Raw genomic sequence first — 22939 nt, forward strand, 5'->3', positions numbered from 1 at the left:
CTCAGCAAGGCCATTTTTATACTTTCTGCAGGAAGGGTACACTTGATAGCAGTTTGACCATGAGGGTACACCGAACAAAGGAGACAGGGTCATTTATAACCTGACACGTCCACCCTACGCTGTGTCCGGTTTCCATGGGCTGGAACGGGGGCCCTCACATTCCGTATTTGTCCCGATCAGCCAGCACCTTAGAACTTGTTAAAAGTGGCAAAGGCAGAGGAGAACAAAGGAAGGTGGAAGTGACTTGTGGAATGGTGGGAAAAGTAAAAACAGACCCAAATAAGGAAGAGGAACAGGCTCTGACCTAACGCTTGCTTGGACCAGGATAAGCGTGCCAGGGCAGATATTTAGGCTACATTGTGGGAGCTCAGAACGTAAGGTACATGGATTTCTTTATCATGGCTAGCAGATAGTTACGAACGTTAGCGCAGGTCTTTGAATACATTTTGCTTCTCAGAGAAGTTCCTATGTATTCCTAATTAGGTGGAGAGGAAAGTCTTTGAAGAGGAACCTTTATTGAGGAAAGTCTTTGAGGAGGAACCTTTATTTTTTCCAGGCCCAATGTCAGATTTTGGCGTGCGGCTTTCTGCTCCCCATGGCTGCGTGATGAGACAGCGGCTGGAGGCAGAACTGAGTCGCTGGAGGGGTTAAATGAGGGCGTCACTTCTCCTCATGCAAGCAATTCAAATATGCCTTTTGGACAACGGCAAGGGACATCTCAGAAAATCTCAGCTCAGGTTGCGATTCCCCCCCCGGGGTGAGCTTCCCGAGCCATGTGATCCCCTCTCTCTCCGGTTCCACGAAGATGGGAGCATTGCTCGGTTGCTAAGATCACAGTGTTGGGGCTCAGAAAACGATCCCCTAAATGTTTCAGAGGCATTGGAACCAGAGCCACTCTGCCATGTTGAATAGGGGCTGGGTAAGATGCGGCTGAGACCGGCTGGGCTGCCTTCCCTGGAGGTGGGTGAGGCAATTCCAAGTCACAGGATGACAGAGGAGGTCAGCACAAGACACAGGGCACAGAGACCCTGCTGATAAAGCAGGTTGCGGTAAAGCCGGCCAAATTCCGCCAAAACCAAGATGGCGATGAGAGTGACCTCTGGGCATCCTCTCTGGTCATGATACGCTAATTCTAATGCATTAGCTGCTAGGAAACGGTGTGCAGACGCCACGACATGGTCTGAAAGTGGGGACGGACCTTCAGCTGCGGGAATTGGTGACCCCTTTCCTAGAAAACTCATGAGTAATCCACCCCTTGGTTAGCGGATCATCAAGAAATAACCGTAAAAATGGGCAACCAGCAGCTCTCGGGGCTGCTCTGGCTATGGAGTACACATTCTTTATTCCTCTACTCTCCTAATAAACTTGCTTTCTCTTTACTCTGTGGACCCACCCGGAGTTCTTTCTCACACGATCCAAGAACCCTTTCACACTCCTGAAGGGATCGGGTGATGTGCCCACCTCCGCCTCCCAAAGTGCTGCTGCGATTACAGATGGGACCCGCTGCACCCAGCCGGAATAGACTTTTTCACTCAATTTTTAATTTATTATTATTTTTTGAGACAGAGTCTCACTCTGTTGCCCAGGCTGGAGTGCAGTGGCGCAATCTCGACTCACTGCAATCTCCACCTCCCGGGTTCCAGCGATTCTCCTGCCTCAGACTCCCGAGTGGCTGGGGCTACAGGCGCCGCCACCACGCCCGGCTAATTTTTGTATTTTTAGTAGGGACGGGGTTTCACCGTGTTAGCCAGGATGGTCTCGATCTCCTGACCTCATGATCCGTCCACCTCGAGCTCCCGAGTCCTGGGATTACAGACGTGAGCCACCGTGCCCAGCCCAAGGTTTAATTTCTTAATATCAATTTCAAGCACTGGTTTTAGTAAAAGATATTCATAGGCCAGCTGTGGTGGCTCATGCCTGTGATCCCAGCACTTTGGGAGGCCAAGATGGGCGGTTCATTTGAAGTCGGGAGTTCGAGACTGGCCTGACCAACACAGTGAAACCCCAGCTGTACTGGAAATACAAAAAGTAGCCGGGCATGGTGTCGGGCGCCTGTATTCCCAGCTACTCGGGAGGCTGAGGCAGGAGAATCACTTGAAGCCGGGAGGCGGAGGTTGCAGTGAGCCGAGATCATGCCACCGCACTCTAGCCTGGGCTACAGAGGAAGACTCTGTCTCAAAAAAAGAAACAAAAAAAAAAAACAAAAAAACACAAAAAGGGCCAGGCACGGTGGCTCACACCTGTAATCCCAGCACTTTGGGAGGCTGAGGCGGGGGGATCACGAGGTCAGGAGATCGAGACCATCCCGGCTAACACGGTGAAACCCCGTCTCTACTAAAAATAAAAATAAAAACATTAGCCGGGCGTGGTGGTGGGCACCTGCAGTCCCAGCTACTTGGGAGGCTGAGGCAGGAGAATGGCGTGAACCCAGGAGGTGGAGGTTGCAGTGAGCTGAGATCATGCCACTGCCCTCCAGCCTGGGCGACAGAGCAAGACTCCGTCTCAGCAAAAAAGTTACATGTTGTGAAGTTGCCCTCCCAAAAGGTATACAAATGTATGTGCACGCCCTTCCTTTGGGTGTCTGTCCAATTCTCCCCGTGTTCTTCACAGTGGAAATGATGGCTTCTTGGAATGTTGCCAGTGTTACCGGAAAACAGGTGGAGGGTCCTTCCCTCTGAAGATTTGCTGAAAAATCAACTTGCAAAAGCAGATGAATGGGAGAAAAGGCATACGACGTTTACTCAATGTATACGTACATGCTTTCATCTTCTTGGTTTTCTTTTATGTGTTTGCCTTGGGAAAGCATTCTCATTTTTCTTCTCCGGATCTTCTCCAGAGTTTCGCTCTGTCGCCCAGGCCGGAGTGCAGGGCGCAATCTCCGCTCACTGCAAGCTCCGCCTCCCGGGTTCATGCCATTCTCCTGCCTCAGCCTCCCGAGTAGCTGGGACTACAGGCGTGCGTCACCACGCCTGGCTCACTTTTTGTATTTTTAGTAGAGATGGGGTTTCACCGTATCAGCCAGGATGGTCTCAAACTCATGACCTGGTGATCCGCCCACCTCAGCCTCCCAAAGTGCTAGGATGACAGGTGTGAGCCACCGCACCTGACCCTCAATATTGTATTCTTATTCAGGAACAGCCTTTGTTGGTAAGAGGCATTGGATTTTCACTGATGTGTTTTCTGGAACACATATGATGACAGATATCCGTCTTTTAATCTTTGGAATGTGTTAAACATTCTTTTAGGCTTTTTGATCTTTATTTATTTAACATAATTATCATGCTGATATTCAAAATATATCTGAGATGGCTTTGCGAACCCCGAAAACTTGAGACAGGTGTCAGTTAATTTAGAAAGTTTGTTTTGCCGCATTTAAGGACGGGCGCCTGTGACATAGCCTTAGGAAATCCTGATGACATGGGTGCAAGGTCGTTGGGGCAGAGCTTTTGTTGTTGTTGTTGTTGTTGTTGTTTTTGAGACAGTGTCACTCTGTCGCCTAGGCTGGAGTGCAGTGGTGCAATCTCAGCTCACTGCAACCTGCGCCTCCCAGGTTCAAGCCATTCTCCTGCCTTGCCTCCTGCGTAGCTGGGACTACAGGCACATGCTACGATGCCTGGCTAATTTTAAAATTTTTTTTTTTTAGTAGAGACAGGGTTTTGCCATGTTGGCCAGCCTGGTCTCGAACTCCTCACCTTGTGATCTGCCCACCTTGGCCTCCCAAAGTGCTGGGATTACAGGCGTGAGCCACTGCGTCCGGCCACAGCTTGGTTTTATACATTTTAGGGAGACATGAGACATCAATCAATATATGTAAGAACTACTTTGGGGTTGGTGCAGTGGCTCACACCTGTAATCCCAGCACTTTGGGAGGCTGAGGCGGGTGGATCACCTGAGGTCAGGAGATCGAGACCAGCCTGGCCAACATGGTGAAACCCCATCTCCACTAAAAATACAAAAAGTTAGCCGGGCGTGGTGGCAGGCTCCAGTAATCCCAGCTACTCGAGAGGCTGAGGCAGGAGGATGGCTTGAACCCAGGAGGCGGAGGTTGCAGTGAGCCGAGATTGTGCCATTGCACTCCAACCTGGGTAATAAGAGCAAAACTCCATCTCAAATATAAAGAAGAAGTAGAGTCCTTGACAGGTGGGGACAACTGGAAACAGGGAGGGGGCTTCCAGGTCACAGGTAGGTGAGACCCAGATGGTTGCGTTCGTTTGGATTTCTGATGAGCCATCCCAAAGGAGGGGATCAGATATGCATCTATCTCAGTGAGCACAGGCATGACTTTGAATACAATGAAAGGCAGGTTTGCCTTCAGCAGGTTCCAGCTGGACTTTTCCTTTGAGCTTCCTGATTTTGGAGGGCCAAGATGTTTTCCCTTCACAGCTTCCATCAGGATACACATACCATGTAGTTAATTCAGAAAATTAGGCCGGGTGCGGTGGCTCAGGCCTGTAATCCCAGCACTTTGGGAGACCAAGGTGGGCGGATCACGAGGTCGGGAGATCAAGACCAGCCTGGCTAACACGGTGAAACCCCACCTCTACTAAAAATACAGGAAATTAGCCGGGCGTGGTCGCGGGTGCCTGTAGTCCCAGCTACTCGGGAGGCTGAGGCAGGAGAATGACTTGAACTCAGGAGGCGGAGCTTGCAGTGAGCTGAGATGGTGCCACCACACTCCAGCCTGGGCGACACAGCAAGACTATGTCTCAAAAAAAAAAATAAAAATAAAAAATAAAAAAGAATATATATCTAAAAGAAGCAATGAACCTTCATCCACCTGGAAATATTGCTACAATAATTGTGTAGCAAATTGATCGCCTCTGGGCATCTTCGGAGCCCAGAGGAAAGGACATCATTGCTCAAATACTTCTCTTTGTCTTATTTAAAAGAACTATGAGGCCACTTCTAAGGCCAATGATCTATTCCTAACATTAAATTCTAAAAGGAGTCTGTAGTGGTTGTGTGCCTTCAACGGACATTATGTAACAACACAGATAACGTCTCTTTAGAAAGTGTTTCTAAGGCATCAAGAGAAAAAGTGGAACATATTTATAGGAGCAAAGCTGGAAACATCCAGTTTTCTCTGTGTCTGATGATTGAGGTTACTGGAGAGAGGGAAAAGGCACGTTTCTCACTTCCCCACGGTTATCAGATCGATTTTTATCACTGTGTCCTTGATACTAAAACATTTCTCTAAACTGCTTGAACCAAGGTGCAAAAAGTTTAACGCGTGCTTAGTACACTGCAGAGCTTGCAGTAGATGTGAGGGAAATGCTTGATAGCTTGGTAAGTTTGCCAAATTGCTCTTATGGATGTCTTTTATGATTTGAGACTCAAGAAGACCACGTGTGGCCAGGCGCGGTGGCTCATGCTTGTCATCCCAGCACTTTGGGAGGCCAAGGCGGGTGGATCACCCAGGGTCAGGAGTTCAAGACTAGCCTGGCCAGCACGGTGAAACCCCCATCTCTACTAAAAATACAAAAAATTAGCCGGGTTTGGTGACGGGAGCCTGTCATCCCAGCTACTCTGGAGGCTGAGACGCGAGATTCGCTTGAACCCGGGAGGCGGAGGTTGTGCCACTGTACTCCAGCCTGGGTGACAGTGAGAATCTGTCTCAAAAAAAAAAAAAAAAAAAAAGACCATGTGGAAAGCCAGGTGCAGTGGCTCCTGCCTGTAATCCCAGCACTTTGGGAGGCTGAAGCAGGTGGATCACTTGAGGTCAGGAGTTTGAGACCAGCCTGGCCAATATGGTAAAACTCCGGTCTTTACTGAAAATACAGAAAATTAGCAGAGTGTGGTGGCAGGTGCCTGTAGTCCCAGCTGCTGGAGAGGCTGAGGCAGGAGAATCGCTTGAACCGGACAGGTGTAGGTTGCAGTGAGCCGAGACTGCACCACTGCACTCCAGCCTGGGCGACAGAGTGAGACTCTGTCTCAAAAATAAAATAAATAAAAATTAAAAATTAGTAACATAATTTAACGTGTCTGACCCCAATACAATTAAGGGATGAGTCTGTAATAAGAAGGTGAACTAGAACAATCCGCACGCATTGGAAAACTGGCCAAGAGGTGGCATGATCACACATGGGTTCAGGGGAGGTGGCTTCCTGTAGATGTGGCCGCTGGTACACATGCCGCGCGGATGAGGTACTTAGGCAGGAATGCCGTCAGCCTCTTACACCTTCTCCTGCTTGCCCCGCAGTGCCTGCTACTCAGCCCACGCAGCGTACGCCCAGAGCAAGCTGGCCCTTGTCCTGTTCACCTACCACCTCCAGCGGCTGCTGGCGGCTGAGGGAAGCCACGTGACCGCCAACGTGGTGGACCCTGGGGTGGTCAAGACCGACCTCTACCAGCATGTGTTCTGGGGCACCCGTCTGGTCATGAAGCTTTTCAGCTGGTTGCTTTTCAAGGTAAGCCCCTTCTGCTTCTCTGATTCATGGCTACACGTGAAGATGCTACGGGAAAGGGGTTCCCAATCCAGACCCCAAGGGAGGGCTCTTGGATCTCATGCAAGAAAGAGTTCAGGAGGAGTCTGCGGTGCACAGCGAAAGCAAGTTTAGTAAGAAAGTAGAGGAATAAAGAATAGCTGCTCCGTAGACAGAGCAGCCCTGAGGGTTGCTGGTGGCCCATTTTTATGGTTATTTCTTGATGATACGCTAAACAAGGGATGGATTATTCATGCCTCCCCTTTTTAGACCCTACAGGGTAGCTTTCTGATGTTGCCGTGGCATTTGTAAGTGTCATGGTGCTGGTGGGGGTGTAGCAGTGAGGACAACCAGAGGTCACTCTCGTCTCCATTTTGCTTTTTGTGGGTTCTGGCCGACTTCTTTACTGCAGCCTGTTGTATCAGCAAGGTCTTTGTGACCTGCACCTTGTACCAACCTCTTATGTCATCCTGCGACTTGGAATGCCTTCACCGTCTGGGAATGCAGCCCAGGAGGTCTGCGCCTCATTTCACCCTCATTTCACCCAGCCCCTATTCAAGATGGAGTCGCTCTGGTTCACACGCCTCTGACACAGCCACTTCCAGGCCGCGTGTGCGGTGTTGGGGGCTCGCATTCGGTGATGTGTTTGTACATTGTCACCCCAAAGCCTTGGTTGCCTGTGAGCTCGGTGGGTGACGCTGTGTAGCTGTGTAGCGTAGGGAAGGGAAAGGCCAAGGGAAAAACATCCCCCTTTGCCTCTTGAAGGTTTGCTGAAAAATCAACGCCCAAAATACAGCTTCCCTTATTGGAAGATGAATAAAGGAAATGACAGGCAAATGTATTCTCATACATGGAGGAGAATGTCAGAGGAACTGCCCCATCGCAGAAGGGGGTACACGTGCGTCTGTCCTGTTCTTCTTAGGGGAAAGGGAGTGGGGAATTGGGGGGGAATTCAGGGAACAGCAAATGATTTTTAAGGGAAGTCAATGGGTTTGAACATGTACAGGGGCCCAAAAACAGATCATGTTTTTTGTTGTTGTTGTTTGTTTGCTTGTTTTTTTTTTTTTGAGATGGAGTTTCGCGCTTTGTTGCCCAGACTGGAGTGCAGTGGCGCGACCTCTGCCCTGTGCAACCTCCGCCTCCCGGGCTCAAGCGATTCTCCTGCCTCAGCCTCCGAAGTAGCTGGGATTACAGGCATGAACCCCCACAGCCGGCTGATTTTGTATTTTTAGTAGAAATGGGGTTTCGCCATGTTGGCCAGGCTGGTCTTGAACTCCTGACCTCAGGTGATCCGCCCGCCTTGGCCTCCCAAAGTGCTGGGATTACAGGTGTGAGCCACTGAGCCCGGCCTCAGATAATGGTTTATGACAAGTCTGTCCAGGGACAGAGGCTGTTGAGCCCGCAGAACAGACAGTAGTTGATGATAATTCTCTGCAGGGCTATTGACAGACATCAGTCTTTCCTCCTGCGATGTGGGTTCGGAAACTCTGGGAAGGGGCCAGTGGTCATTTTTCTTCTTTGGCGGGTCCGGACTTCAGGGAATTTCAGAGAACAACTTCATCCTGTGCATCGGGAGACACAGAGGACCCAGGACGGGGAGGTCAGAGAGATCTTGAGGCGTCTTCAGTTCCGCAGGATAAAGCCCCGTACTTTAGGGTATTGGTTTTTAAGATCCAGGAACTGAATGGTCCCACATTTCTGCAATGATCTGTGTTGTTATGATACGTTATCTTCTTCAGCACTGCAGGATTTCATGCCCCAGCCGTTCCCTTGAGTTTTTTTCTTTGTCTGTTTGTTTGAGATAGAGTCTCGCTCTGTCGCCCAGGCTGGAGTGCCATGGTACGATCTTGGCTCACAGCAACCTCCGCCTCCCCGGTTCAAGCAAGTCTCCTGCCTCAGCCTCCTGAGTAGCTGGGACTACAGGTGTGCACCACCACGCCTGGCTAGTTTCTGTATTTTTAGTAAAGACAGGGTTTCACCACGTTGGCCAGGCAGGTCTCGAACTCCTGACCTGGCTCAAGTAGTCTGCCCGCCTTGGTCTCCCGAAGTGCTGGGATGACAGAAGTGAGCGACTGTGCCTGTCCCCCTTGAGGTCTTTTGCAGTGATATGTATCTGGGAGCTATAGATGTACTTTCTTTCCTGTCTATCTCAAGTTGGGATTCTAAAGTTTTAATAATTTGTTTACAAAACAAAGAACCTCGAGAAGCTTTTCTGTTTTTCCCATGACCTTGCAGAATCGTCTAATTAGCATTTTGAAAAGCATCTGCTTTTGAAACACTGCCACGATTCGCCTTCAAAACCGCGTGGGTTGAGGAATTTTCAGAAGAGCGATTCTAACTCAGCTTTCAAAATTCCTTGGGCGTCTATTGCTTCGTTGAAGTTTTCCACCTCTCTCTGAGTCAGTTTAGACAGCTTTTCCCTTTAGATAATTGTCTGTTTCGTCAAGTTTTGGAATTAATGCTTGGTTACAAATTTCCTTTTCTCCCTGTTGGACTCCTGGCATTGCTCTTGATTTCATCTGAAACTCTCTCATGAAATGAGCTGCACTCCCCCATCGCAGACGTTTTCGGAGGATTAATTCCTTCCCTTATTTTGCAGTTTGCTTTCTTATCCGTTGTTCTTCGCATCTCTAGTTCCTTAAGCAAAAGAATTTCAAAATCTTAGTTACTGTATTAAGCACTAAGTTTTTGCTAGCAAGACACCACAATTTGGATCCATTCCATGCTTATAAACCCCCCATGAATCCCTCAGAGTGACTTTGGCATCCAAGGAGAGCATTTGCTGCTTTTCTCTTTTTAAAATTTTTTTTTTTTTTTTTGAGACGGTGTCTGGCTCTGTGGCCCAGGCTGGAGTGCAGTGGCACGATCTTGGCTCACCGCAAGCTCTGCCTCCCTGGTTCACGCCATTCTCCTGCCTCAGCTTCCCGAGTAGCTGGGACCACAGGTGCCCACCACCACGCCTGGCTAATTGTGTGTGTGTGTGTGTATTTTTAGTAGAGACGGGGTTTCACCGTGTTAGCCAGGATGGTCTCGATCTGTTGACCTCAGGATCCGCCCTCCTTGGCCTCCCAGAGTGCTGGGATTACAGGCCTGAGCCACCGCGCCCCGCCTCTTTTAAATTTTTTAGTGAGCAGGTCTTGCTCTGTTACCCTGGCTGCAGTACTTTTTTTTTTTTTTTTTGGTACAGACGGCATGTTGCTGTTTGCCCAGGGTGGTCTTGTGCGCTGGGATTATGATAAAATGCCTGACGGCAGCCTTGAAATCCTGGCCTCAGGTAATTCTCCCACCTCTGCCTCCCAAAGTGCTGAGATGACAGGCATGAGCCACCATGGCTGGCCTTGATCTTTTTTTTTTTTCCGTAAATATTTAACAAGCAAAGTGGAACTTTAGCCACATGAATCATTCTTTAATCCTTTGATCATCATCTGCAAATTTCGATTAAAAATAACCACGGGGCGTTGCTTGAGTCGCACTGCCTTTGTATAAGAGACAACATTATGGAAACTTTAAAATTCTAGAGTAGAAGAATATGCATTAGCCTGGAAATGAAATTAAAATAATCTAAGAATTTTAAAGAAAAGGCTATGCAGCAGCAGTAGCTAGATGCTGCCTTTGTAATGCTAATTCTGTATTGCTGTATATGTATTATTTACTAGTGTGTATGCATGCGCGCATTGTATATTAAGACTTGGAGGATCAGCTGGGTGCCGTGTCTCATGCCTGTAATCCCAGCACTTTGGGAGGCCAAGCTGGGCGGATTACTTGAGGTCAAAAGTTCAAGACCAGCCTGGCAAACGTGGTGAAACACCATCTCTATTAAAAAATACAAAACAATGAGCCAAGCATGGTGGTGCGTGCCTGTCATCCCAGCTACTTGGGAGGCTGAGGCAGGAGAATTGCTTGAACCCAGGAGGTGGAGGTTGCAGTGAGCTGAGATTGTACCACTGCACTGCAGCCTGAAACTCCATCTCAAAAAAAAAAGAAAAGAAAAAGACAAACGTTGCAGGACCTGCCCAGTGGTCCCTGGAGAGAATGTGTGTGACGTACATATCTCTGTAAGCTTTCATATCATCTGAGGGCATAGTTGGATGTCACTCTGAAGCCTCTATCCTCTATCTCATCAGAACACATGGACTCGATTCCAGTTTCACAGTCACTCACCTGGGCGACCAGTTACTACCTGAAGAAAAACCAGGAGGTTGGTTGGTTGGTTTTTGAGATGGGATCTCACCTTGTCACCCAGGCTGGAGTGCAGTGGCACAATGATAGCTCATGGCAGCTTCGACCTGCTGGACTCCAACAATCACACCACCTCCACCTCCTGAGGAGCTGGGACTACAGGAATGCACCACCACACCTGGCTAATGTTTTAAACATTTTTCGGTAGAGCCAGGGTGGGTCTTGCTATGTTGCTCGGCCTGGTCTCCAGTTCCTAGCCCCAAGCGATCCTTCTGTTGTGGCCTCCCCAAGCGCTGGGATTATGGTTTGTGCATTTATAAAGACGAGGGTTTGATTTGTCCGGTATACAGATGCATCAGGCCATTCCTCATGCTGAGACATGCAGATGGTCTCAGCCTCGGTAGGAGAGTAGCTTATTAATGTGTGTGGATCAGGACTATGTGTGTGGATCCAGGACTATGTGCCTGGATCAGGACTATGTGCGTGGATCAGGACGTGTGCCCTTCAGACCTCTAGGAAGCTCCCCACAGCTTCATCAGTGAAACTCAGTTACCCCCTACAATGTATGCCCCTCCTAGGGAGCCAGTGAACGTGACTGTTACCTCTCTTCCCACCCTCACTGTCTTAAGATCAATGGGTGTTACAAAAAAGAGCTATCAGCTGGGTGCCTGCGGTGACTCATGCCTGTAGTCCCAACACTTGGGGAGGCCAAAGCAGGTGGATCACCTGAGGGCAGGAGTTTGAGACCAGCCTAACCAATACGGAGAAACCCCGTCTCTACTAGAAATACAAAAATTAGCCAGGTGCAGTGGCAGACACCTGTAATCCCAGCTACTTGGGAGGCTGAGATAGGAGAATCGCTTGAACCCAGGGACGGAGATTGTGGTGAGCCGAGATCATGCCACTGCACTCCAGCCTGGGCAACAAGAGCAAAACTCCATCTCAAAAAAAAAAAAAAAAAAAAAAAAAAAGCTATTGTAAATGCTGAGTATATCAGCTCCACCGTACAGGACATCCTGACCACTTTGAAATCGTGTGATCAGGCCTGCCATCAAAATGCACAAATTTGCAGTGTAGACTGTGCCCACTTCACCATGAAGCAGACCACTTGTATTATTGCTTGTCTTAAGCATGTATTTGCAGCCACCGTGCACTCTAATGAAAATGTGTCTTGGGTTTGATTGGAACTTGGATTGACGTGCCAAGAGTGTGATGGGTTAATTAATCAAGTCAAGGATGCAGGTACTGGGAATTGTTTTTCATTTTTTATTTTTTAAGATAGAGCTTTGCTCTGTCGCCCAGGCTGGAGTGCAGTGGTGCGATCTCGGCTCACTGCAACCTCCGTCTGCTGGGTTCAAGCAATTCTGCCTCAGCTTTCTGAGTAGCTGGGACCTCAGGTGCGTCCCACCATGCCTGGCTAATTTTTGTATTTTTAGTAGAGACAGGGTTTCAATAGGTTTCGATGTGACCTCGAACTCACAGTCTCAAAGTGAGCCACCTGCCTCAGCCTGCCAAAGTGCTGGGATTACAGACATGAGACACCATACCCAGCCCCCCAATTTCTTTTTTTTTTTTTAAATAAAGAAACAAATCTAACCACCCTCTCTGGACCTTCTGTTTCACCTGGGGACTGTCCCTGACTACAGTCTCCACTGGAGCAAATCCCCATACAGTAATCATTCATACAATTCACTTCCAGTCCCCCGTGCTCCACTGAAAATGCTCCAGGTGGCCAGGCATGGTGGCTCACGCCTGTAATCCCAGCGCTTTGGGAGGTCGAGGCGGGTGGATCACCTGAGATCAGAAGTTCAAGACCAGCCTGGCCAACGTGGTGAAACCCCGTCTCTACAAAAAATATAAAAATTAGTCAGGCGTGGTGGCGGGCGTCTGTAGTCCCAGCTACTCGGGAGGCTGAGGCAGGAGAATTGCTTGAACCCGGGAGCAGGAGGTTGCAGTGAGCCAAGATTGCACCACTGCACTCCAGCCTGGGTGACAAGAGCAAAACTCCACCTCAAAAAAAAAAAAAAAAAAAAGGAAAGGAAGAAATTGCTCCAGGTGGAACCACCAGGGACTTCACCCCTTCCCTCCAATGTGCAAGCCTCAGCCCTGTCTGTTTCCTGCTCCACGCGTGCCCTTCCCCCAGGTGTCCAATCCGTCTCCTTCGCTTCATTCCGGCCTGTGCCACAACCTCCGAAGACAGGGCTTCGCCTGGGTGCTTGCTTTTCCCTTCACAAGGCTTTGTTTATCTTAATGGCTCATCTCACCAACAGGCTAGTGTGTTTATTGATTCCCTTATTTATTGTAAACTGAAGGAGTACAGGTACAGGTTTCTTTCTTTCTTTCTTTGAGATGCTCTATTGCCTAGGCTGGAGTGCAGTGGCACAATTTTGGCTCACTGCAACCCCCGCCTCCCGGGTTCAAGTGATTCTCCTGCCTCAGCCTCCTGAGTAGCTGGGATTACAGGCATATCCCACCATGCCCAGCTAATTTTCATATTTTTAATAGAGACAGGGTTTCACCATGTTGGCCAGGATGGTCTTGATCTCTTGACGTCGTGATCCACCCACCTTGGCCTCCCAAAGTGCTGGGATGACAGGCATGAGCCACTGTGCCCTGCCTGGCCTGGCTTATGTATTTACTGATTTGCTTATTTATTATAAATTCAAGGAATACAGGTGCAGATTTCTTGCATGGAGACATTGCACAGCGGAAGTCCGGGTTTCTGGTGAACCCATCACCCCAGCAGTGAATACTTTACCCGCAGGTGATTTTTTTCATCCTCCACCTCCTGCCAACCTCCCACCTTTCAAGGTCCTCATTGTCAGTCCATTGTCTGTGTCCGTGTAGACCCCACTGGTGAAGTCTCACTTGAAAGTCATACAAGTGAGAACATGGCAGGATGGGCATTTGACTTTCGGTGTCTGAGTAGTTGGTTAGGACGACGGCCTGCTTCTCACACTGAAGCTCTGTTTCCACTAAAATACAGCTTCCAGTTTCCCTGCTGTTCCTCACTCCTAGCAGCACCATTCTGCTTTCTGTCTTGATGAGTCTGACTACTCAAGGGACCTCAGAAAGTGGAAACGGGCCGAGTGTGGTGGCTCACGCCTGTAATCCCAGCACTTTGGGAGACGGAGGCAGGTGCATCATCTGAGGTCACGAGTGCAAGACCAGCCTGACCAATATGGTAAAACCCTGTCTCTACTAAAAAATACAAAAATGAGCTCAGCGTGATGGCATACGCCTGTAGTCCCAGCTACTCGGGAGGCTGAGGCAGGAGAATGGCTTGAACCCAGGAGGTGAAGGCTGCAGTGAGCTGAGATCGCACCACTGCACTCCAGCGTGGGCGACAGAGCGAGACTCTGTCTCAAAAAAATAAAAATAAGTAAAATAATAAAATGAAAAGTGGAAACACGCAGTATTTGTCCATGTCACTGCGAAAGACATGATTTCCTTCTTTGATATGACTGCATCATATTCCACGGTGTGAATATACTATACTGTTTTTTATCTTAGCCTGTCCTCTGCTGACAGACACTTAGGGTGATTGCATATCTTTGCTGTTCTCAATACTGCTGCAGAAAACCTACAACAGCTGTGTGCGTGGATCAGGGCTCTGTGCCTGGATCAGGACTATGCGCGTGGATCAGGACTCTGTGCCTGGATCAGAACTATGTACGTGGATCAGGGCTGTGTGCCTGGATCAGGACTATGTGCGTGGATCAGGGCTGTGTGCCTGAATCAGGACTATGTGTGTGGATCAGGGCTCTGTGTGCCTGGATCAGGACTATGTGTGTGGATCAGGGCTCTGTGCCTGGATCAGGACTATGTGCGTGGATCAGGGCTGTGTGCGTGGATCAGGACTATGTGTGTGGATCAGGGCTCTGTGTGCCTGGATCAGGACTATGTGTGTGGATCAGGGCTCTGTGCCTGGATCAGGACTATGTGCCTGGATCAGGGCTGTGTGCGTGGATCAGGACTATGTGTGTGGATCAGGGCTCTGTGTGCCTGGATCAGGACTATGTGCGTGGATCCGGGCTGTGTGCCTGGATCAGGACTATGTGCGTGGATCAGGGCTGTGTGCCTGGATCAGGACTATGTACGTGGATCAGGGCTGTGTGCCTGGATCAGGACTATGTGCGTGGGTCAGGGCTGTGTGCCTGGATCAGGACTATGTGCGTGGATCCGGGCTGTGTGCGTGGATCCGGGCTGTGTGCCTGGATCAGGACTATGTGCGTGGATCAGGGCTGTGTGCCTGGATCAGGACTATGTGTGTGGATCAGGGCTCTGTGCCTGGATCAGGACTATGTGCCTGGATCAGGGCTGTGTGCGTGGATCAGGACTATGTGTGTGGATCAGGGCTCTGTGTGCCTGGATCAGGACTATGTGCGTGGATCCGGGCTGTGTGCCTGGATCAGGACTATGTGCGTGGATCAGGGCTGTGTGCCTGGATCAGGACTATGTACGTGGATCAGGGCTGTGTGCCTGGATCAGGACTATGTGCGTGGGTCAGGGCTGTGTGCCTGGATCAGGACTATGTGCCTGGATCAGGGCTGTGTGCGTGGATCAGGACTATGTGTGTGGATCAGGGCTCTGTGTGCCTGGATCAGGACTATGTGTGTGGATCAGGGCTCTGTGCCTGGATCAGGACTATGTGCCTGGATCAGGGCTGTGTGTGTGGATCAGGACTATGTGTGTGGATCAGGGCTGTGTGCCTGGATCAGGACTATGTGCGTGGATCAGGGCTGTGTGCCTGGATCAGGACTATGTGCGTGGATCAGGGCTGTGTGCCTGGATCAGGACTATGTACGTGGATCAGGGCTGTGTGCCTGGATCAGGACTATGTGTGTGGATCAGGGCTCTGTGTGCCTGGATCAGGACTATGTGTGTGGATCAGGGCTCTGTGCCTGGATCAGGACTATGTGCCTGGATCAGGGCTGTGTGCGTGGATCAGGACTATGTGTGTGGATCAGGGCTCTGTGTGCCTGGATCAGGACTATGTGCGTGGATCCGGGCTGTGTGCCTGGATCAGGACTATGTGCGTGGATCAGGGCTATGTGCCTGGATCAGGACTATGTGCGTGGATCAGGGCTGTGTGCCTGGATCAGGACTATGTGCGTGGATCAGGGCTGTGTGCCTGGATCAGGACTATGTGCGTGGATCTGGGCTGTGTGCGTGGATCAGGGCTGTGTTCGTGGATCAGGGCTGTGTTCATGGATCAGGGCTGTGTGTGTGGATCCGGGCTGTGTGCATGGATCAGGGCTGTGTGCATGGATCAAGGCTGTGTGCATGGATGAAGGTAGGGCGGCAGATGCTGAATGCATGTGTATGGACCCAGCTGTGTGCATGGATCAGGGCTCATCATACCAAAACAGAGAAAGAAGGGAGATGATGAGGGAGGGGTCTCTGGAAGAATCAGCCTGTGGCTATTTCCTGCAACAGCTCCCTTCTCCTCTCCTTCCCTGCTATGCCTCTCATTTTTTCTAATTTGTTAATTCTGGATAATAATATCACATAATATTGTTGTGAACATTGCTGACAGAATATGTGGGAAACCATTTTCTCAACTGTAAAGCGCTGTGTAATTATGTAATTATAAGCCATTCATTCCTCTCTCTGACTATATTGCTTGTGGCTCTATTTAGTACCCTTGAAACTCTATCTTCTCTTCTATTTTGTGTGTGTTTCATCTTTTTTTTTTTTTTCCTGCACTTGTGCCTCACCCTCCACCCACTGCCCATGCCTACTGGAAGCTCCCAGGCAGCAGGGGTTATTCCTAAAGCTGTCTTCCTTTGCCTCAAGAGCTGGCAAAATATGGGTGAGCATTTACTAAACATTCATTGGACTGAATGAAGTTGGTGCAGCTTCTGTAGCTTGGAGCTCCAGCAGTCCCCGGGACTGAAGAGGGGCTTGATGCAGATTTTACTCTAAATATGGCTGCACACCATCTCCCCAGCACGCCCGGCGGACGTCTGGGACTTCAAAGATTCCCTTGTATGTGTTAAAAGGGAACACACTGCGTTCTTGGGTTTGGGTTCACATTTATACATCTTCTGTCCTCTTGCCAGTCTCTAAAGATTGTCATTTTTTAAAAAAAGCTGTAGATAAAACGGGATGTGTTATTTAAGCCACAGGGAGCATGATTTACAGGACTGTGTTGTGTATTCAGAAGGCAACTTTCATTTCCCTGCACAAGGCGCCACCAAGGAAGGCCACTTCATCATTCTGAGAATGTGTGGAAGACAGCGCCTGTCAGCCACAGCTGCACAGAGGCAGATCATTAAATTCTGCCACGAAGCCGCAGTTCCTTGCTCTATACAGGAGGTCGGCCAGATAGGACATGTTTTAGTCTTTGTCGGCCACCTCTAGTCTCTTTGGCATCTTCCTTCCTCCCTTCCTTCCTCCCTTCCTTCCTTCCTTCCTTCCTTCCTCCCTCCCTCCCTCCCTCCCTCCCTCTTTGGCATCTTCCTTCCTCCCTTCCTTCCTTCCTCCCTCCCTCCCTCCCTCCCTTCCTTCCTTCCTTCCTTCCTTCCTTCCTTCCCGCTTTAAGAATCTAAAACCATTCTTAGGTAGTAGCCTGTACAGAAACAGGTCCAGGCTGAATTTCACCCGTGGTGTAGAGTTTGCAGAGTTGCATAAGCAGCCGGAATGAGTGGGGTTCCCCACGTGGTCTCTGAGCTCAGCAGCGTCTGGGAGCTGGTTAGAAATGCAGAGTCTTGGGTCAGGCACGGTGGCTCATGCCTGTCATCCCAGCACTTTTGGAGGCAGACGCGGGTGAATCATGAGGTCAGGAGTTCGAAACCAGCCTGGCCGCCTTGGCGAAATCCCATCTGTACTAAAAATACAAAAAATTAGCTGGGCGTAGTGGCGGACGCCTGTAATCCCAGCTACTCGGGAGGTTGAGGCAGGAGAATTGCTTGAACTCGGGAGGCGGAGGTTGCAACGAGCCAAGATCATGCCACTATACTCCAGCCCTGGCGACAGAGTGAGACTCCATCTAAAAAAGAAAAAAAAAAAAGCAGATTCTTGGGCCTCTTAAGACCCGCCGAGTCAGAAATATCAGGGGTGCACTTGTTTTTACAAGCTCTCTGGCTGATTCTCTTGAGTGCTAAGCGTGAGGACCCCTGACCCCAGGACTGCAGGGGATTGAGCCCCAGCTTTGGGGCTGTGGACAAAAGAAGATAGCTCTTGGTAATTCCATCTGAATCCTGAAGGAAGTTCTGTTGCTTTAGTTGTTGTTGTTATTGTTGTTTTCAAAACAAGTGGATAAAAATTCACTCAGGAATCCCCCAGCCTCACACAAGTGAACAAGAGTGAGTTCGATTCAGAGGAAGACTTTGAGAAACAGAAGAGTAGAGTGTGAAAATTATCTAGTTTTTTTTTAGGAAAGCCTGGGTTATACTGTAAATGGATAATAGAGGGGGCAGAGAGAGAGAGGAAGGGGAAGAGGAGGAAGGGAAGGGAGAGAGAGAAAAAGGAGGAAGAGGAGGAGGAAAAGGAGAAAAAATAAAAGGAGGAAAACAAGGAGGAGAGGAAGAGAGAGAGGGATAGAAAGAGTAAAAGGAGGAGGAGAAGGAAGAAGTGAAGGAGGAGAAGATGGAGGAGGAAAAAGAGGAGTAAAGAGAGAAAAGGGAAGAAGGGGAGAAAGAAAAGGAGGAAGAAGAGAAGGAGGAGAGAGAAGAGGAAGGAAGAGAGAAAGAGGAAAAGAAGAAGATAAGGGGAAGAAAGAAGAGGAGGTGGAGGAAGAAGTGGAAGAGGAGGAGAAGATGGAGGAGGAAGAAGAGGGAGAAAATGATGAGAAAGAGGAGGAAGAAAGGAGGAAGAGGAAGGGAGAGGGATAGAGAGAAAAACAGGAGGAGGATAAGGGAGAAAGGAGGAAGAGGTGAAGAGGAGGAAGAGAAGATGAAGGAGGAGAAAAAAGAGGAATAGAGAAAAGGCAAGAAGAGGAGAAAAGAGAAAAAAGGAAGAAGAGAAGGCAGAGAGAAAGGGAGAGAGAGGGGAAAAAGGAAAAAGAGGAGGAGAAGATGAAGGAGGAGGAAGAAGAGAGAAAAGGAGAAATAAGAAAGGAGGAAGAGGAAGGGAGAGAGGGAGGATAGAGAGAAAAACAGGAGGAGGATAAGGGGGAAAGAGAAGGAGGAGGAAGAAGTGAAAGAGGAGGAGGAGAAGATGGAGGAGGAAGAAGAGAGGAATAGAGAGAGAAAAAGAGGAGAAAGAGAAAAAGGAAGAGGAAGCGAAGGAGGAAGAAGAAGGGCATAAGAAAGAGGGAGGGAAAGAGGGAGGTTCTCTCGGGCTCAGAGGTGATGCCACCTGGATCAATTCGACGTACACATTGAACACCATGGAAGTTACAGAACTGGGAAGGGTCGTTTTGTCCGAGGAGATGCCATCTCTCCTTTCCGCAGTGTATGTCTGTGATGGACTCTCTTTGGTGGCTCTAACAGACTCCCCAGGAACGAAGACGCCATAGGCTCTGAGGCTGCCACCCTAAAAAGAAGCAGCCTCTTTGGATGGGAAACTTCTTCCCTTGAGTGGATAAATTCCCTCCTTCGGTGCAGCCTTAAAAACCAGCCAGCAGTGTCTGTGCTTTGACTGCAAGACCTTCCAGTGCCTCAAGCTGGGAGATAAGCCAAGATCATTCCTGGAGCTTGGCATTTCTTCCTGGTTTCAGAATGCCCAGTCTCTGCCATCGAGACCGGTCAGTTTTGTATTAGTCACAGTTCTCAAGAAACACAGGACCGACGGGATCTATGCATAGAAAGAGGTTGAGTTTAACTAACTGGCTCTTGGGATTGTAGGGGCGGGGCAAGTCCAAAACTGGCAGGCTGGCTGGCAGGTTGGAGACCTGGACAAGAGTTGACATGGCAGCCTTGAGCTTAAAATCTGCAGGGCAGGGTGGAGACTCAGGCAGGATTGCCCTGGTACAGTCTGGAGTGGAATTCCTTCTCTGGGAAGTGTCAGTGTTTGCTGTGAAGGCCTTCTCCTGCTGAGGTGAGGCCCACCCACATGCTGAAGCGTCCTCTCCTTTGCTTAAACTCAACTGATTTGCAGATGTTTATGATATCCACAAACTACCCAGAATGGTACTTGACCAAATGTCTGGGCACCATAGCCCAGCCAGTTAAATACATGAAATCAATACATGAAGCCAGTACATGAAATCAGTCATCACAGAGCGGACCTAAGACCTGTGTTACCTGACATTAAACAGCACAAGCCATCTCCTCTGCATTGTCTGTCAGGTGAGTGTTTATTCCTGGTAAGAGCAGGTTTGTGTGTGTGTATTATGGGATTGTAGTTAAACGAAGGTTTCCTTAATCCTCTCTGCTTCAGGTGGTCACTGAAGACGTGAAACATCCCTAGAAGTTTAGCACAACCCACAGCTCTCACTGGGGAGTTGAGAGCGTGTGTGTGCACGTACACATGTGCACACTCATGCACACATACATGCACACATGTACAAATACATATAGATGCAAACACATGCACGCACCTGCACCCCCACATACACATTGTACACATGCACATGTGCATAAATGCACACACATTCACATACATGCATAGACACACATGCACACACACGCACATATACACATGTGCAAACCCAAAGACACGCATATATCCACACATCTGTGCCCACATGCATGTGTGCACGTATGCATGAGCAAACACGCACACATGCACACATATTTATGCAAATACATGTATATTCCTATACACACGTGTGCATATTCACACTTGCATTCATGCACATCCACGTACGTACATATGCTCACACATATCCATATACATACAGACATGCACTTACACTGATACACATCTACCCACAAGTACACATTCACATGCATGCATACATATACACACATGCACACATGCGCAAACACAGGCACATACCCACACATCTGTGCCCCCACACACATGCACATGTATTTCCCCAAACACACGCATGAATACACACACGTACCCATTCACATGTACATTCATGCACATACATGCACGTGCTTACACATATACATACAGCTGTGCACATACAATCATATAATACACATCTACCCACAAATATACATTCGCATGCATGCATACATATACACACATGCACACATGCACACACATGTGCAAACACAGACACATACCCACACATCTGTGCCCACACACACGCACATGTATTTCCCCAAACACACGCATGAATACACACACGTACCCATTCACATGTACATTCATGCACATGCACATACATGCATATGCTTACACATATACATACAGCTATGCACATACAATCACATAATACACATCTACCCACAAGTACACACCCACCCACACACATGCACACATGTACCTGCGTATATCTGTGCACACACACCCACATACACGCACACATGTACCTGCGTATATCTGTGCGCACACACACGCACACATGTACCTGCGTATATCTGTGCACGCACACACACACACACGTACCTGCGTATATCTGTGCGCGCGCACACACACACACGTACCTGCGTATATCTGTGCGCGCACACACACATACATGCACACATGTACCTGCGTATATCTGTGCGCACACACACACACACACATGTACCTGCGTATATCTGTGCACACACACACACACACACACGTACCTGCGTATATCTGTGCGCACACACACACGTACCTGCGTATATCTGTGCGCACACACACACACACACATGTACCTGCGTATATCTGTGCGCACACACACACACACACACACGTACCTGCGTATATCTGTGCGCACACACACACGTACCTGCGTATATCTGTGCGCGCACACACACACACACACGTACCTGCGTATATCTGTGCGCGCACACACACACACACACACACACGCACAGGTTGTATGACCCTCTGATTTGCGTGTGAGTCAGCATCCCAGAAAACATCCAGCCCCGGGAAGCCTGTTTTACAGAACATTCCAGAAGGAGCAAGCAGCAGGTACAGAGAGGCAAGAGGCAGGGGACACTGTGGCAGAAGCAGCAGGATCCCTGGGTGGCTGGAGCAGAGGTATGGAGAGGAAGCGTGGCCTTTGTAGAATGTTCAGGACATTCTTCCAGGAAGGCGGCCGAGCCTGGGCACAGGTCTCTGAATTTCTTGGACCACAGCATTGCTCCGTCCCCTCTTCCACAACTCTGGGGCATGGAAACTCTCCTTGGGAAGCTCAGCTCAGAGTCTCGTTACTTGCCAGCCACTTCCCTGAGTGTGAGTTCCTGCCCTAAGATGTGGATGGCGCTGAAATAAATACACGTGCCCTCAGATCTCTCTGATCACATCTCAAGGATCTACCGCCAGTGTCTGCATTCAAATAGCGACGTTTACAGAAGGTGAATGAGCCTCTGTGTGCCTTGCAGAGAGCTGGACAGTTTGCCCCCCACGCCCTGCTAGCCTCATCCCTAGGAGACATCCCAGGTGATGCCATTCCTACTGCCCTCTGCTCCTGGCAGTGGAGAGTTAGAAAGTTTCCTTGCACACAGCACGGGGGACCCGCCCCAAGGACAAAGGGGAGCCCTGTGTGTTTCTCTTCTGCAAAGCCCAGCACGTCTAATACAAGTTAAGTGTGGAGTTCAGAGGGAGCAGCTTTCTGAAGCTCTTTGAACAGTCTCAGGCAAATATCTCTGTGTGCCCTGGATGCTATCTGGAGAACAGGAGCTCTAATAAAAAGCAAATCGTGGCTTGAATGACACAAAAGGGATTTGCTATTTCAAATTCACAACGTCTGCCTTATCTTAGAAATCAGAATTCTCAGAGTCACCCCAGATATTTGGTCAAATGGGGGCAGAACCAGAATTGGTAAATGCAGCAAAGGCTCTGAGGAATAAATTCCTCCCTCCCTTCCTTCCTCTTATCTTTTTTCCTCCAGTCCTTCCTTTTGCTTCCCTTTTCTCCTTCCTTCCTTCCTTCCCTCCTTCCCTCCCTCCCTCCCTCCCTCCCTCACTCCCTCACTCCTCCCTCCCTCCCTTCCTTCCTCACTCCTCCCTCACTCCCTCACTCTTCCCTCCCTCCCTTCCTTCCTCACTCCTCCCTCCCTCCCTTCCTTCCTCACTCCTCCCTCCCTCCCTTCCTTCCTTCCTTCCTTTCCTTCCTTCCTTCCTTCCTTCCTTCCTTCCTTCCTTTCCTTCCTTCCTTTCCTTCCTTCCTTCCTTCCTTTCCTTCCTTCCTTCCTTCCTTTCCTTCCTTCCTTCCTTCCTTTCCTTCCTTCCCTCCTTCCCTCCTTCCCTCCTTCCCTCCTTCCCTCCTTCCCTCCTTCCCTCCCTCCTTCCCTCCTTCCCTCCCTCCTTCCCTCCCTCCTTCCCTCCTTCCCTCCTTCCTTCCCTCCTTCCCTCCTT

The 22939-nt window shown here is 49.4% G+C and overlaps 1 protein-coding gene across 1 annotated transcript in view; it reads left to right on the forward strand.

Annotated features, from left to right (window-relative positions):
• The window catches only part of DHRSX (dehydrogenase/reductase X-linked), a 314506-nt gene that overhangs the window by 283377 nt on the left and 8190 nt on the right, over positions 1–22939 (forward strand). Inside the window, exon 6 of the mRNA XM_073013905.1 lies at positions 6200–6407. Within this exon, the coding sequence (XP_072870006.1) occupies positions 6200–6407 (208 nt within the window). The remainder of the gene's footprint in view (positions 1–6199; positions 6408–22939) is intronic.

Source organism: Chlorocebus sabaeus, chromosome X (assembly GCF_047675955.1).
Source record: "Chlorocebus sabaeus isolate Y175 chromosome X, mChlSab1.0.hap1, whole genome shotgun sequence".
Taxonomy (NCBI): Eukaryota; Metazoa; Chordata; class Mammalia; order Primates; family Cercopithecidae; genus Chlorocebus; species Chlorocebus sabaeus.